The sequence below is a fragment of the Branchiostoma belcheri genome, unplaced genomic scaffold, assembly GCF_001625305.1.
Source record: "Branchiostoma belcheri isolate BF01 breed outbred unplaced genomic scaffold, Haploidv18h27 scaffold6, whole genome shotgun sequence".
NCBI lineage: Eukaryota > Metazoa > Chordata > Leptocardii > Amphioxiformes > Branchiostomatidae > Branchiostoma > Branchiostoma belcheri.
The window spans coordinates 6,655,986-6,674,246 of NW_017804242.1; the positions used below are offsets into that span (position 1 = coordinate 6,655,986).

Consider the following 18,261-nt stretch of genomic DNA (forward strand, 5'->3'; position numbering starts at 1 on the left):
AAAGTACTTTCATACATGTATTTATAATTTTTTTTATGTAATCTATGGCTGGCAGAACACCAACAGATACCAATTATACAAATAATGACCTAATTTGCATAAGTTATGTGAAAATCCTATGATTCCTTAATGGTGAATGATAGGTTACTTAAAGGTTAACATCACTATGCATATATTATGTTTATGTTGGTGTCGTTTGCATAATTAACTAGAGTTCCCCGATCTCATACCTTCGCCAAATGATGTTAATCTTTATGACTGACAAATTATACATTAGATTATTCCCCCCTGACGTAACAAATAGGAATCTAATTTTCATGATTTATATCATTTTATCATAATCTAAACCAAAAGACAGTCTTATATTAACAAACAATGCATTCTAGTTTTTCCTAATTAATTATGCAAATGAGGTCCTGATTTGAATAAATTATGTTTAATGATGTTCACCTCAACTTAACTTTCAAATACCACAAGTATGAAATTCCAGACAATTATCATTACATAATTATGAAATGTTCTCATTAATTATGCAAATTAAGTCATTATTAACATAATCAATATCTGCCTGTGATTCACGTTGTCAATTACCAATGTCACAAGCTTCAATTGTCCTATCAAGTATCATGGAATGCAGCTGAATTATAGAATTTCCCCATAAATTATGCAAATTACATCCATATTTGCATAATTGTCACATAATTATATTAAGCATCACGTAAGCTACCTACATACCAAAAATCATGACGATCCGTCAACCGGTTCTTGAGTTATCCCCTTTTGAATATTTTCAAGAATATATCCCTGCAGTTCCAGAGCAAACTCACGTCACTTCTTCCCCAGCACAAGAGCTACCTACCATCCAAGTTTCATTACCATAGCATGTCTAGATCATGAGATATCAAAACCGGAAGTTCTGCTGCAGTACCATAACAAGCCGCTAGGGGGTCTAAAATCTAATCATTTTGAGGTCTCATCAAGACCTATCCACCTACCAAGTATCAGGACAATCCATCAAGGCCTTCTCAAGTTATCGTGTTTACAGACAGACAGACAGACACACACACACACATACACGAACGCCTCTGAAAACATAACCTTCTTGGCGAAGGTAATGAGGACATTGAAATGAAACATTGCCAAAGGATATGAATTTCACACGCAATGTATTGTACTTTGAGTTTATAAAACCATAAATTAATATAGATTATGGCAACTACGACCATATTTTCATAATCAATGAGGCAAACATTTGCAAGAACTCATAGTCTACATGTGGTCTCTTGAGTTCTGCCTCGCTAACACCAATAAGGCTCAAGTCTTCTCGCGTGCATTTTGGGCTCTTTATGTCTCGTATAGGGCCCAAGTCTCAATAGGCCTTCAATAGACTCACCGTCTGATTTTACACGCTGAGCCTCGTCGTCTTTCGTTCAGTGATGCAAGGTCCCGGCAGTACCACCCGGCACGGCTCTTCTTGGTTTGGAGGAAGCTGTGGCCGAATAAGGCAAAGGGAAGGGGCGTCTGCCTGTGACGTAACCCATACCAAATGGTGTCCACGATGGCGAAGCCCGTGGTCTTCTTTCTAACGTTGCGGTAGCTGTGCTCACATTTCGCGCGAAGGACGTCCCCTTCCAACACCCACCCATCTTCTCTATCACCCTTCGTTAGGGTGTTCTCTTCGGCGTTGAAGATATAAAGGTTGGAATGCTGGGTACTAGTATATTCAGTACGAATATAAAGCTTGTCAGTGACAGTAGTAGTGCGAATGTCCATGTCCTCCACCAAGGACTGACTTGACTTGACTTCATCCATCTGGATATCGACGTAGCTCCAACCTTTGGTTTTCACATCAAACGCAAGAACACACAACTTTCCCTCAATCTCAAGTCCACCTTCTTCTTCGAACCACGAGAAGCAACCGTGTTTTACGTCCGTGATCTTTGACTTTGACACGATAATGACAACCTTGTCTCCGGATGCTGTTACCATCCAGTTCGATGAAGGGCGCAGTGACGGTCGCACGTGTATGTTCATCCAAGCCCCCTCTTCAGGATCATAGCAATCCATGGTCATCAAAGACGTCGCGTAGACCAGGAAGAGTTTACCGTCAACGACTACTGACTGATGCCCTGCCCAGCCGCGAGGCATGTCGGGCAGCCTCAGCCAAGTGTCCGAAGAGAACTCGTACCGGAAGGCTTGCCTGGAGAAAGATTTGGGACCCTGGCCGACCACGGGATGGACCCGCCCACCTGTCACATACAGGTGTCTCCCTGCACTTGCCACGCTCATGTACTCAGAAGCAGGTGTTGGGAGGGTGGTGATGTGGTAGTATTGCTGACAGTCTGGTTCAAAGCAAATTATACTTTGCATGGGCGTTGGCTCTCTGCCGACTGCCTTCCAACCACCGACAATAATTGCCAGATCGTCCGATATCCCGCGTCTAGGAACACTTGCATCTTCTCCTTTTACCTGTGTACCGAGAAGATGTTTCTCCTTAGCTGCTGTGATCTTTGCCAGGCATTCTGCGGACTCGCGTATCACAGGGTGTGACTCCAGTTTCTGTAGCACGCTGACTCTCACACAAGACAGATGGATCTCTTGTAAAATCATGAGGATTTCGGACTTACGGTGCTCAGCATGGTCGAGCCATTTTAGAACAGAACTGACAACGTCATCTTCGACTTCGTTCTTAAAAAGAAAATACAAAAAAAGATGCTCGCCTCTGAGTAGATCTGCGAGCTCTTGTGCCGAAAGGCCAAGAAACTCCTCATCTTGTGTAACGTATTGGGAGTTTGACGCTGCCATGTTCCTTGCTTTCTTCCTCAATGCAGAAAACCCATACAGGTTGGCAAGGCGCATGATGCCCAGACAGTTGGACGAACAGAGGTTGTCCTCGATGAACTCACGACAGTGCTCCACAATTTTGTCCAACAGTAGCATGTGAGCCGTCTGCAGAATGTCCTGGACGTCGTCTTTACCGATGCGGATTTTCCCAGTATACAGGAAGTCCAGGATCTTGGAGAAGGTGTTGGGGTCTATCTCACGCAGTTGTATGACTCTTGAACTACTTTCAGAGAAGTTGGACGACAACATGGTCTCGAAGTACGGCGTGGATGTCAACACAGCCCGGTGACAGGGGAATTCCCTACCATCGACTTGTACCATCACGTCAAGGAATTTCCTAGCCTTTCTCTGGTTGTCAAGTTTAGCAAGATGGGTACGCTCGACCCCATGGAGGTAGTTGGCATAGAGACGGGAGCCGTCATCAGATTCCATGTATGATGGGGGTGGTGGGGGTATACGTACTGGCGGCGGCGGCGGTGTACTGTCATCAGATTCCATGTAGCACCTTCTGCGGTATCGTATTCGTGGGGGTGGTGGGCGTATACGCACTGGCGGCGGCGGCGTACTGTCATCAGATTCCATATAGCACCTTCTGCGGAATGGTGGGGGTACTGGCGGCCTTGTACTTTCGTAGCACGGGTTATCAGGTGTAGAATCAGTCAAGGTCATAGTACTTATCTGGTCCAATTCATCATAGTCGTCTGATTCTCTGTCTCTCCTTCTGCGGGCCATTGTAGGGATTACCACCCTTGTACTGTCGTGGTACGGGTTATCAGGTGCAGAATCAGTCAAACCCGAACGAATTCATCATTAAATTTATAGTCGTTGTCGTCACTCGAGGTATCAGAATCATAGCTCCAGAGCATGCCGCGTTTCCTTGGTATTCTAGTATGAAATCTGCTGGACAGAAATAAACGCAGGGAAGTTTTAACATGGCTACAGGGAGACACAATCTTGCGACGCAAATCAGTACGTATACATGTACAATATATGATATGAATCTTTATTGCATGTTCTTGCCCAGAAGGGCTAAATTTAAATGCACAAGAGGATATGCAGTATGCAAAACATGAGTGTTGCATACTGGAACGCTATAATCTAATGCTAAGCGCTAGGGATCTATACATTACAACAATTCTATATACTACTGAGTACCTATCATCTATTGTTAGTTGCCCATTCTTTTCTCTTTTTGAAACACCTGGAAACATAATTACATGTCAAAGTCCACTATCAAACCTTATGAAGCTAGCTGGCCCACCCGAACCTGCAAGTAAGTCCGATGTTCAGCCCTGTTTTCCACTGAGAACAGCTGGGTTTGGTAACGTTTGACAATTCTTCACTCCATACACGTCTAAATGCATGGAATGCTATCAAGATACTTAAAGCTCGGATAAGAACCGACCGAGCGCGAGAGGAGGAAATGTTCCCTTTAATAATATAACGTGAAAACTTCCGCATGACAGTTTCGGAACGCGCGGGCTTATGGGTATATGCCGACAATTTTTTTTTTTTACTTCTTTCTAAAAGCAAGCCCAGTTTATGATAGCATGTGTACTATGTTTTTGCTATTTTTCAGTTAATGTGTCCTCCCAAGGAAAAAATGATTCCAAAGAGAAAGAACCTGTAGTACGTAGACCCTTGTATGTAGTTTGTTATGATAACGTTAATCATTAGAAGGACTACAATTTAGAGGGACTCTTTACAATTATCACACCGAACAAAATAAACCTCTCTACGCTATTCGCTAAATCCTATATCTGAAACAAATCATTATGCACTGAAACTTAGCATCAGAACTGTTGCTTCAAAACTGGTGATTTTTAGAAGCTTGTTTGAACGTGACAAAAATATCTTATCAAACTAATGAACACGTCTGACGTGGGATCGAGACCTGTTACTTCTGCATACAATCATGTCTAACCTGTTGGTTCACTTATGTGAACTATGAACTTTCACATCTCTGACGTGGGAGGGGCACCATTTCAGCCTGGTAAACATCATAGCTTGCTTGTGAAACTGAGTGTCACGTGATAGTGCAATTGCAAATTCCAATTTTTTTGCACTTAGAACAAAACTGTGGCGTTCTGGAGAGAACTATGCGATCGGCTATGATGAACGGTGATAAATTATCAGCACGGTCTCATTGTCGATTTATATCGTTCACTTGAATGAACATAGATAATGCACTGACTGCAATTGATATCTGGTCACGTCCAGTATGTGTACGTACCCCACCAATTGCTTCCACTTTGACACCAACCATAAACCACTTTCTGAACGAGATATTAGGAACTTTTGAGCGTAAATCGTTCTAGTTGATTTAGGTCAGAGAAAGCCTGTCACTAAAACAATTCTAGTCTTTTCAAACAGAGTTAGCAGCTATGGTAACACATAGACCTCCAGACGGTTTCTGCTGTGTACTATACATGTAGTTGATAAAGTGTAGCTTGATAAACCTTCCTCGGAGATTTAGAATGTATACAGTGAACATGTTCTCACCTGTGAAGCACAAATCGGAGAGCAATCTCAGAGATATCTCCGCGCTGATCCGCCACGGAATCACTTACGCATGTAAATGAGCTGTAACTGGTTTTTCCACTTAAGCCTTATTGTGAGCCATGCGACTACTGAAATGTCAAAGTGTCAACTCTGACATGGGAGCGGCTAAGAACAAACACAATAGCTTGCCATTTTGTGACGCACACAGTGTCCATTTTTGTGCATTTGGGTCAACAACTATTCGATACAGGGACCAATATCAGTCTAAAAGTCCATCATGATTTAACGTGGCTTATGAAGGTAGCTTGCAAACCTACCTGAAAATGATTCCAATGCTTAGTCCTACTTTCGTCAGAGAACAGCAGTGTTTGTTATAATATTATATTCGACGGTTCAAGACGTCTCAATGCACAGAATGTTGTCAGGTTACCTCGAACAAGAATCGACCGAAACCAGGAAACGTACATGTAGCCTCCAACGTGACAACTTCCGCATACTAGTTTTGGAGCGCGGGGCTTATGGGTACTCTTTTATGCCGACATTTTCACCTCTTTCAAAAGCAAGCCCAGTTTATAGTAGCAGGTGCACTATGTTTTTGCTATTTTTCAGTTTATGTGTCCTCCCAAGCGAAGAAATGATTCCAAAAAGAAAGAGCCTGTAGTACGTTGACCCTTGTATGCCGCAATTCAGATTGTTATGATAACGTTAATCATTATAAGGACTACAAATAGACGACTTAGCTTGGCGCATTTAAATATAGCAAGCCCTACAAGTTTGAATTGTATACTAGTATTATATTAGATCTTTTACCGTGGCACAATACAGAGCTCACAAACTGACAGCAATGACCCTATATACCCTCTTCAATATGCTTTGAAGGTACTTGTACCAATATATCATTTACGCCTTGATTCCAGACAATATATACACACTGACGACATCAGCATTTCGTCTATTGATTTATTTTTCTGTTCATTGACCCTTGAACAAATGATAGTTAGCAAAGAAAAAATCCTGTTAGATCTCTAAACATCCGAAAATAAACAATGATTTACAAAGGGGTGTTTATCACAATGGTGGTTACTGCTCAGCTCAGAGGACATCAAGTGATCAAACTTAGCTTCTGGTTTTGTGAACATACATACTTAATAAGGTACGTGCATATGCATTAAATCTAGGATAAGATAAAACACAACTTGTCTTCTGTGATCAGTTACTTGTTGGGAACAACATCTTAGAGCAGATCATGTTGACAATGTTTATCACAATATACCAGCAGTGATCATTTGGCCTTTACCATTCTTAGCATGCATAAATCCAAAATATTCACAGCTGTTTGTAAGCGCAGGAAACACTAGAATAGCCTTGCCACAGTACGGTGATCTGGTGCAGTACATGTAGAGCTCATTTTTATGGCACAAAATACTAGTGGTTTATGTCCATCTAATCAAGCAGATCCAAGCAGATCTTGGGGTGAAGGGGATCACATTATCTGATCAACCAGGTTTTCTGGCAGTCCTTCATTCTTGAAATGATGTTACTTAAAAGTGTTTGGCTTCTTCCTGTCTCACACGATTAACGTGAAACGTGAATTAACTCGAGTCACTCAGAGCTCGTAGCTCCAGTAGGCTCACTGAGTGACCCCGGCTCTCGTTTGCCGTTTTTCCCCAGGGCTGCAAGGTCCCGGCAGTACCACCCGATACTGCTCTTCTTGGTCTGGAGGAAGCTGTGGCCGAATAAGGCAAAGGGAAGGGGGATGTGGTAGTCTCTGTACGTTTGCCTCCGGGCTCCAAACTCGTAGTGGCCAATGGTATCCACGATGCCATCCTGTCTTACGTAGCGGTCGCTGTGCTCACATTGCGTGCGAAGGATGGTCTCTTCCCAATCTCCTTCACCACGCTCGATTAGGGTCTCCTCTTCGGCATCGAAGATGTAGAGGTCATATATAAATGTATACCCGACACGGATATACAGCTTGTCATGGACAGTAGTCGAGAGAATGTCGACGTTCTCCAGATATCGCCTGTTTACGTAGATTGCGACGTGTTTCCAAACATTGGTTTTCACATCTAACGAATGGACACACAGTTTTCCTTCATCAGTGCTTCGCTGCATCCTAAAGCCCATGCGAGACCCTTGCAGCATCGCAACGCCGAACTGTACGCCGAACTGTTCGCCAAACGCACTTAGGTCCTCGGTGTATTCCTGCACCTCGATGAACACAACCTTGTCCCTGAAGGCCGTTACTTTCACGATCGGTGAAGTGCGCAATAGCTGTTCCACATGCATCTTCATCCAAGCCCCCTCTACAGGATCATAACAATCCATGGTCACCAAAGACGTCCCCTCGGCGTCACCACCGACCACGAAGAGTTTTCCGTCGACGAAAACTGACTGGTGCCCTTCCCTGCGCCTATGCATGTCGGCCAACCTCAGCCAAGTGTCCGAAGGGAAATCGTACCGAAAGGCTTGCCTGGATCGGGTAGGTGGGCCACCCTGGCCTACCACAGGATGGATCCGCCCACCTGTCACGTACAGGTGTCTCCCTGCACTTGCCACGCTCATGTTGCCGGAGACAGGGGTCGGGAGGGTAGTGACGTGGTAGTATTGCTGAATGTCTGGATCAAAGCAAATTATGCTTTGCAGGGCTGTCGGCTGCGGAGGGATGGACTGCTCGTCAATAAGATTGTGTGGTCTCTTGACTGCCTTCCAGCCGCCGACAATGATTGCTAAGCTGTCTGGTGTTCCCTGCCTATGACTTTTCTCATCTTCTACCTCTACATGATCTGTACCGAGAAGATGTTTCTCCTTACTGAGCTGCTGTGATTTTTGCCAGGCATTCCGCGGACCCTTGTATCACAGGGTGTGACTCCAGCTTCTGTAGCACCCTGACCTTGACGCAAGACAGACGGATCTCTTGTAAAATCCTCAGGATTGCTTTTTGATGGTTTCCTGGGTTTTCGTCGAGCCACTGGATTACAGAGTCGACAACGTCGTCTTCATTCGTGACTTTCCGGTGCTCGTCTCCCAGTAGATCTGTGAGGTCTTCCGCTGAAAGGTTAGTGAATACCTCTTCCTGAGTGACGTCTGGGAAGTTTGACACCACCATGTCCCTTGCTTTCTTTTTTAAGGCAGAAAAACCATAAAGGTCGGCCAGACTCATGACGCCCAGACAGTTGGACTGACAGAGGTTGTCTTCGATGAACTCACGACAGTACTCGACTATCTTCCCCAACTGTAGCATGTGTGCCGTCTGCAGAATGTCCTGGACGTCATCTTTGGTGGTGCAGATTTTCCCGGTATACAGGAAGTCCAGGATCTTGGAAAAGCTGGTGGCGTCAACGTCTTGCAGTTGTACGACCTCTGAACTACTCTCGGCGAGGTTTGAGGACATCATGGTATTGAAGTACCGCGTGGATGCCAACACAGCCCGGTGACAGGGGAACTCTCTACCTTCGACTTGCACTACCACATCAAGGAATTCTCCGGTCTTCCGCTGGCTGGCAAGTTCAGCAAGGAGTTCACGTCCTTGGGTGTGGTTTTCGAAACGACGGATGCCGTCTTCTTGAGTCCCCCCCTTCCTTCTGTCTAAATACGAAGTATCGCTGTCATAGCCGTAATAGTCATAGTCCTCATAGTCGTCGTAGCCAGAGCCATGATAGTAATCGTCATCATCAGAATCATAGTCCCAGGACATGGTGGGGCCATGGCGGTTCACTCGGATCAAGTAGATGGAATCTGTTGGACAAGATGATTCTCGTTTAACATGTAAATTATATCTATGGTTTCGGTAGGGAGTTGTTATGGTCTAGGCTTATACATGGCGTACCTGTTCTATGCATACACATGGAGCAAAAATATGTTATACCAAAGTCCATCATGATCAACATGGCTTATGAAACTAACCTACGAACCTTTAAATGGTACAGTCCTAATGTCCGCTGAGACAGTAGTCATAACGTTTGTCATGTTATTGAAAGGTTCATAGGCACTTCGGTCCACATAAAATGCAATATAAAAATACCTCAAACAAGAACCGACCGAGACCAGCAAACGTTTAAATATACTTCGAATGACGTAACAAATTCCGGGTACCAGTTTCGGGGGGGCGCGGGCTTATGGGTACTCTTTTAAACAGCCTTTTTTTGTCTTCTTTCAAAAGTAAACGGTAAAAGTAGAGCCGGTAGTACATAGACCTTTGTATGCAGTAACGGAGATTGTTATATAAGGACTACCAGTAGACTTTGGCACGTTTAAATACACAGAGCTGGTAGCCAATAAGCTGATGCGTACATAGAGTACAAGAGGATAGATTTAACCAAACAAGGTGGGTGCCAGGTCCATGCGGCTTGTGCCCTTTGTGCACAAGTTTGATCACATCTTTTAGGAAGCATTCCCGACGTAGCCTCTACCAGGCACCGCGGATCGCTGGAAAAATAGTAGAAATTGGTCGAAATAAAGGAATGAAACCAGGGAGTTAGCCGGCCAGAGAAGCTCCATTTTGCGACCCACGGTGCCTGGTAGAGGCTATTCCCGACGTAGAAATCGGCCAAATAGAGAGATAACATGCCAGGAGGGTTTGTCTGCACTCGGGTGCGGCAAAATGTTCTCTCCCAACAAACTCCCCTGGCATGGTATCTCTCTATTTGGCCGATTTCTACTCTTCCCAGCCGCCTCTCGAAGCCTGGTAGAGGCTAATTCCCTACCACTGTAGCCCTAGTCTGTGCTTGAGACAATCTTGTGACATGGGAGTGGCTGTGACGTGTATTTCTAACCACACATAAAAAGTTACCTATTCCTGGCGTAATGAAGGCACACAACTAGGCCAGTCATAATTAAAGAACGGTATCTCAAAACAAAATGAACACACTTCATGATAAAGCTACCATGTTGCTGTTGGGTATCAGGCGCGGTGTAACCTACCAGGTTGAGTGTGACGTAGGCAAAATACGTAGTACTTTGTAAACTATGACTGGAATAGAAGGCCGTAGACGCTGGAACATTCTGGCCACTGGAACCCAAACTAAAGCCTCATGACTAGTAAACAAACAATACTACAGACAGACTTTGGACAGTATGAGACATGTTTGACTACCGAAACCAGTACGAATAACAGGCCGTTTTACAGAAAATTCCATGTACCTACTAAACGTTAAGTACACTTCAAAAGAACTACGGGTTAGTAAGTAGCATATTCATTGATTCCACGTTAAATTTGTGCCGCTGCTACGAATTATATATTACCAAATTTGGTTTTCAAGTTAAATGGTCTGGTTACGCCAGCGACGAATAATGGCATGCAAAACATAACGATCTAGGCGAATAGCCAGTCAACCAACCTGCAAATGATTCCGTCGTAGAGAACAGCAGTGTTTGCAATGTTGTTCAACAGTTTATGCCCCCTCAGTCAGTGAATGAAAGTATCAAAATGCCTCGGACACGAAGCGACCGAGACCAACAGGGAAAAAAAGTTTCGGTGCGCACGGAATCATGGGTATTCTTTCAAGCAGACGTCGGCGTTTTTAGCTCGAGTCAGAGCAAGTATCCTTCCGCGGGAAATTGATCGTGTTTATGTGTTCACAGTGGGTCCGACCGATTGATTTTCAGTATATGATTGCTTAAGTAGTGTCCATATTCTTCTCGTGTATTCAAATACAATACTAGTAATTGGACACCCCCATTCACGCCTAGATTGCAGACAATACATGTGGCACTGGCAGCATCAGCACTTTGTGTGATTTTATTTTTCTGTTCTTAATCTTTCAACAATTAACAGTTAAAATCCTGGTGGGTCTCTAAACATCTAAAAACATGCAATGATTTACAAACAAGTTAATTGTTACTGCTCAGAGGACATCAAGCCCCCACTTAGGTTAGTATTGTGTGAACATACTAAATAATAGGAAGGAAACATCAAGGAAAAAAATGCAGGATAAAGATAGAATGTAATAGGATGAATGTCTTTCAGCAAGTTACATTTTGGCCATGGGTGACAACATCCTGGCTCTATTTAGAACCTTAATCACGGTATACAAGAAGTATCTGACATGAATGACCTGTACCTATCTAATCATGGACCATCAATGTACATACAAATGTAGCTGGCGTTGGAGTTCTAATGGCTTCTTATTTCATCATCCTGGCATTTGGACGTCATGGTGTTATTTTAGGCGAGTGGCTTTTTTTTTACTATGGGAGTAACATGGTATCCCCATACCCATGCCCATGCACGTTTTTGTATTTTGTTAACACATTTGTTAACACAAGTGATGTTCTTTAGTGTTTTGACTTCTGCGTCACACACATTTGGGCTGTGAGTCAAGAGTCCCTCAGAGCTCCGATCGAGTAAATAGACTCATCATCCGATTCCTATTTCTCCTTGTCCAGTACTTCAAGGTCCCGGCAGTACCACCCGACGCTGCTCTTCTTGGTTTGGAGGAAGCTGTGGCCGAATAAGGCAAAGGGAAGGCGCGTATGCCTTGTGGAGATGCGTCCATACCAGGTACAAATGGTACCCATGATGGCTTCCTGGCCATTCATGTAGCGGTAATTGTCCCCACTTCGTTCGCAAATGAGGACGTTCTCTTTCAAATCTCCTCCATAGCCCTTATTTAGGGTCTCTTCTTCGGCATCGAAGATGTATCTGGCGCCATACAGCCCTCCACTGATGTACAGCTTGTCATGTACAGTAGTCGTGAGAATGTCAACGTGCTCCAGAGAACGCCTGGGTACGTAGGTATAGGCGTGTTGCCAAACATTGGTTTTCACATCTAACGAATGGACACTTAGTTTTCCTTGATTCCTACCTTGCTGGATCCTAGAACCTATGCGAGCCTCGAGCAGAAACGTGGCATCGCCATCAATCGAAAGGTCATCCGCGCTTTCCTGCACTTCAATGATCACAACCTTGTCCCCGAAGGTCGTTACTTTTAAGGTTGATGAAGTTCGCAATAGCGGGAGCATATGCATCTTCATCCAAGCCCCCTCTACAGGATCATAGCAATCCATGGTCACCAAAGACGTCCCCTCCTCAGCGTCACCACCGACCACGAAGAGTTTCCCGTCAACGACCACCGACTGATGCCCTGCCCTGCCGCGAGGCATGTCAGGCAACCTAAGCCAAGTGTCCGAAGGGAAATCGTACCGAAAGGCTTGCCTGGATGGGGCAGAATGGGGACCCTGGCCGAGTAGAGGATGGACCCGCCCACCTGTCACGTACAGGTGTCTCCCTGCACTTGCCACGCTCATGTAGCCGGAGACACGTGTTGGGAGGGTAGTGATGTCGTAGTATTGCTGAATGTCTGGATCAAAACAAATTATGCTTTGCAGGGCTGTCGGCTGCGGAGGGATGGACTGCTCGTCATGAGGATTGTGTGGTCTCTTGACTGCCTTCCAGCCGCCGACAATGATTGCTAAGCTGTCTGGTGTTTCCTGCCTATGACTTTTCGCATCTTCTACCTCTACATGATCTGTACCGAGAAGGTGTTTCTCCTTAGCCGCTGTGACTTTTGCCAAGCATTCTGCGGACCCTTGTATCGCAGGGTGTGATTCCAGCTTCTGTAGCACGCTGACTCTCACGCACGATAAACGGATCTCTTTGAATATCATTGGGATCGCTGTTTGACGGATCTCAGGGGTATGGTGAAGCCATCTGATTACAGAATGCACGATGTCATCTTCATTCATGTCTTTCACTGGTTTCAGATGCTCGCCTTCAAGTAGATCTACGAGATCTTTCACTGAAAGGCTGAGGAACTCCTCATCTTGTGTGACGTTTGAGAAGTTTAAAACTGCCATGTTTCTTGCTTTCCTCTTTATGGCAGGAAAATCATACATGTCGGCCAGGCGCATGACGCCGAGACAGTTGGATAGATCAAGGTTGTCGTTGATGAACTCACGGCAGTACTGCAGAATCTTGTCAAATTGCAGCATGTGTGCCGTCTGCAGAATGTCCTGGACGTCGTCTTTACCGATGCGGATTTTCCCGGTATACAGAAAGTCCAGGATCTTGGAGAAGCTGTTGGAGTCTATCTCACGCAGCTGTATGACCCTTGAACTACTTTCGGTGAGATTTGACAACAGCATGGCCTTGAAGTACGGCGTGGATGCCAACACGGCCCGGTGACAGGGGAACTCTCTACCATCGACTTGTACAACCACATCAAGGAATGTCCCAGTCTCACGCTGGCTGACAAGTTCAGCAAGGAGCTCGCGTCCTTGGGTGTGGTTTTTATAGCAGCAGGAACCATCTTTAAAGTCATAGCTATTGTTCCTTTCATCTTCATCTTCTTTATCTTCATCATCTTCTTCTTCACTTTCATCTTCTTCATCTTCTTCACTTTCATCTTCTTCATCTTCATCTTCTTCACTTTCATCTTCTTCATCTTCTTCACTTTCATCTTCTTCATCTTCATCTTCTTCACTTTCATCTTCTTCATCTTCTTCACTTTCACCTTCTTCACTTTCATCTTCTTCATCTTCATCTTCTTTACTTTCATCTTCTTCATCTTCATTTTCTTCATCTACATCTTCTTCATCTTCTACATCTTCATCTACATCTTCATCTACATCTTCTTCATCTTCATCATCTACATCTTCATCATCTACATCTTCTTCATCTACATCTTCTTCATCTTCATCTTCATGGACATTGCTGCTATCCCCGGCATTGTCATCTTCATCATCGTAGCCCCCAAACATGGCGGCAGGTCACCTGCTTGCTGATGAGACCTGCTGGACAAAATAATGCGGAACAGTACTAGTGTTGACATGACTATAGAGAAACACAATAATAGAATGCAAGTAAAAGTCCACTATGATGAACATGGCTCATTGTAAAACAAGAGCTTTAAGAAAAAGCTGACAGGGAGCCAAAATCCTGTACCTATTCTTTATGTAGCCAATAAAATCTAGCTATATATAGGGTAGCCAAGAACTCTTCTTCGAGCAGATTACTTTGGGGGCAAGACTCTACAAGTCTGTGATTCATTTATAGCAACATGGACATTACATCATGTCCTTGATAGCAAGGAGATCATAGGTGAGAGTCCTAGAGACGAGAATGGAGGCTACTCTCCAAGCAGAGGTGGATTGGGGTTGCTTTTGGCATCTTTACCTCCATGAAATGTGTCATGGAGGTTATATTTTCAGTTGCGTTTATCTGTCCGTCCGTCCGTCTGTTGGTCAACAAGATAACTCAAGAACGCCTGGATGGATTGGTTTCATACTTGGTGTGTTGGTAGGGTGTGACGAAAACTGGAAATGATTAGATTTTGGTCCCCCTAGTGGCTTCCCTTGGTACTGCAGCGCAACTTCCGGTTTTTATATCTCGCGATCTGGACATGCTAGGGTCATGAAATTTTGATGGAAGGTAGCTCTCGTGCTTGGGAAGAAGTCATATGAGTCCAGACAGGAACAACATATTTTCATTATTTTTGGTGTGTAGGTAGCTGAGAGAGAGAGATGTACATAATTAAATGCAAATTATGCAAATGAGGACTTTATTTGCATAATTAATGAGGAAATTCTATAATTACAGTGTTTTACATTATACTACTTACATACATTACATGTATGTAACCTATGGCAGGCGGAACTTCAACAGATACTAATTATGCAAATGATGACCTTAATTGCATAATTAATGTAGTAAAATTCTATGTATTTCGTAATGGTGAATGATGAGAATGCCATACGTTGGGACATCTGTAAGTTAATACAAAAGTTAACATACATCACGATGCATATATCATGTTAATGCAGAGGTCATTTGAACAATTAAAGAAGAAATTTACATTTACATATCAAGATCATATTTCATGGAGGTATGAGGTCTCGGAATTCTAGTTTCAGTTGCGTTTATCTGTCCGTCTGTCCGTCTGTTGGTCAACAAGATAACTCAAGAACGCCTGGATGGATTGGTTTCATACTTGGTGTGTTGGTAGGGTGTGACGAAAACTGGAAATGATTAGATTTTGGTCCCCCTAGTGGCTTCCCTTGGTACTGCAGCGCAACTTCCGGTTTTGATATCTCGCGATCTGGACATGCTAGGGTCATGAAATTTTGATGGAAGGTAGCTCTCGTGCTTGGGAAGAAGTCATATGAGTTTGGGCCCCCTAGCGGCTTGTTCTGGAACTGCAGGGCACTTTCTGGCGAAATGTTTAAAAGCCAATAAGTCCAGACAGGAACAACATATTTTCATTATTTTTGGTGTGTAGGTAGCTGAGAGAGAGATGTACATAATTAAATGCAAATTATGCAAATGAGGACTTTATTTGCATAATTAATGAGGAAATTCTATAATTACAGTGTTTTACATTATCTCGCGATCTGGACATGCTAGGGTCATGAAATTTTGATGGAAGGTAGCTCTCGAGCTTGGAAAGAAGTCGTATGAGTTTGGGTCCCCTAGCGGCTTGTTCTGGAACTGCAGGGCACTTTCTGGCGAAATGTTTAAAAGCCAATAAGTCCAGACAGGAACAACATATTTTCATTATTTTTGGTGTGTAGGTAGCTGAGAGAGAGATTTTTTTATATTGAGATTTTACCTATGTGATGATTCGTTTTAAAATGTAAATGTGTTTAATGTGACTGGTGTAACAAGGACGTAATTCGGGTGTGTTGCCCGCGAGTTCCTTAATGAATAAAGATTGAGATTGAGATTGAGATGTACATAATTAAATGTAAATTATGCAAATGAGGACTTTATTTGCATAATAAATGAGGAAATTCTATAATTACAGTGTTTTACATTATACTATGTAACCTATGGCAGGAGGAACTTCAACAGATACTAATTATGCAAATGATGACCTAATTTGCATAATTAATGTGAAAATTCTATGATTTCGTAATGGTGAATGATGAGAATGTCATACTTGGGACATCTGTAAGTTAATCAAAAGTTAACATACATCACGATGCATATATCATGTTAATGCAGAGGTCATTTGAACAATTAAAGAAGAAATTTACATTTACATATCAAGATCATATTTCATGGAGGTATGAGATCTCGGAATTCTAGTTTTAGGCTTTTTTTTATCAGGGTTTCTCTTTTGCACTGGGTTGGGTGCGAAAAAAATTCCAGTGCAAATAAATATGATGAAAATGAAAAAAAAAACATGCCAAAAATAACTCCAAACCCAAACCTCTTCTTGGAGAGTAAATGGGGGCCCGCATGCACTTTTTGGTAAGGCGTAATCACTCCGGCCTCTTTAGTCTCCGTAATAGGCAGCCTCCCAAAAATCGACATAATTCGTAATACATGTATCAACGGCAAAAAGTTTGCGTAATTCATGATCATGAAGGCCCTCCATACATTATTTGTTGCCAGCCTCATGGGATCTCATGGGTCAAGACCTAACCACAAAAATAAGAATGTGCATATCGATGTACCAAATTTTACCACAATTTTTTAAGCTTCCTGAGTTATCCAAACATAGACCCATACATAAAAAATATGAGATTTAGGGGAGGGAGAGAGCACGAATTTACTAACAAATCGCCGTGCCCTTTGCTTTGAATCACAAAAATATCCAGCTGTGATCAAGCTGGGGCGCGCGGCGCCTCTGATCGCTGTGATGGCGCCGCGGTTTCGCGGGCTTTTTCCATGCAAATGACCTCGGTATGACGTCACAGCTTCCGATTTACACCGAGATAGCCCGAACCCTGGCCGACAAGAAGCGATGTGTGTCAGATTTCCGACGATTGCCTTATTTAGAACACTCGACAGGCGTGCGAAAACATCGGCTAGAGGCTGAGTAGAGCACAAAATGACTACCATCTGGACGCTGTTTTTCTTCGCTTCACGACCAACATGACTGAGATTTGTGCATAGATCACAAATTATCGATATTTTCAGCTGGTTATAACAACTGTTCATGTAGAATTTTTCTTCACTTGCACTCGCGGCGAACATAGTAAACTATGATGAACAAAGGAAAGATTATTTTGGGACTTTCTCCCTCCTTGCAAAATTCTTCAACCTCGAGTGGTACCTCCTTGCAAAAACCAAGTCTCCTTCAATGCAGGGACATATATAAACTCCCTAGGCGAATAACAAGCCCACCAACCTGCAAATGATGCCAACGTTCAGTCCTGAAAGTCTGCAGGTTTTCTGACGTTCACGGATGTCTGGGGCCAAAGAGAACCTCTTGTTGGTGAGGCTCCTTGCAAGCTCGGACGAGAACTTCGAATGGGCTGTTCCAAAACTTAAATTTGGAGGGGGGTTGAAGATCTATACATTGCTACTTTCTCAAAATCTAAATCCAGATCATGCTTGAGCCCGTCTGTTGCAAGAGTTTGCTTGACCCCCTCAGTACAATCCAACAAAATCCAAACCTATTAACCACCCTAAGTAAAATCCGTTTTGTTCAGCACCCCCCCCCCCTTTAATTATTTTTTGGAACGGTCGATCAGCTTCCGGCTACCAGTTTTGGCACACACGGGCTTGTGGGTATTGGTTGCAAACTAACTAGCTAAGGGCAAGAGGATAAACATAACCAAACAAGAGAAAGCAAAATAACATGTTCTTTGCTTCAGTTTTACACCTTTGTTAAACTTTATACACTTTTACACCTTCTGCGAAATGTGTCCTATTAAACCTATCCTAACTTATTTTGTGACTAATCTCGGCAGGAGGCGCTGCTGCACGGCTCCCATAATCCGTAGCTGCCATCTTTCGGTAGATGATTAGTGTCCTTTTTACCTCCATGAAAATGGAGGTATTGTTTTTGGCGCGTCTGTCTGTGTGTGTGTGTGTGTGTCTGTGTTTCCGCACATTTGCGGCCAGCATAACTTCATAACTCCTTGATGGATTGTGGATTCTGGATGGATTCTGGAACTGCAGGGGACTTTCGGGCGAAATCTTTAAAAGCCAATAAGTCCAGATAGAAACAATGTATTTTCATCATT

General features: G+C 43.6%; 1 protein-coding gene across 1 annotated transcript; it reads right to left on the reverse strand.

Annotated features, from left to right (window-relative positions):
- Positions 1 to 1,389: 1,389 nt before the first annotated feature.
- LOC109482311 lies at positions 1,390 to 13,925 on the reverse strand. The gene is given in 5 exon segments (XM_019784995.1): positions 1,390 to 3,643; positions 6,953 to 8,157; positions 8,159 to 9,084; positions 11,718 to 13,807; positions 13,915 to 13,925. Coding segments are annotated over 5 exon segments (6,486 nt in total).
- Between the last annotated feature and the right edge of the window lie 4,336 nt (positions 13,926 to 18,261).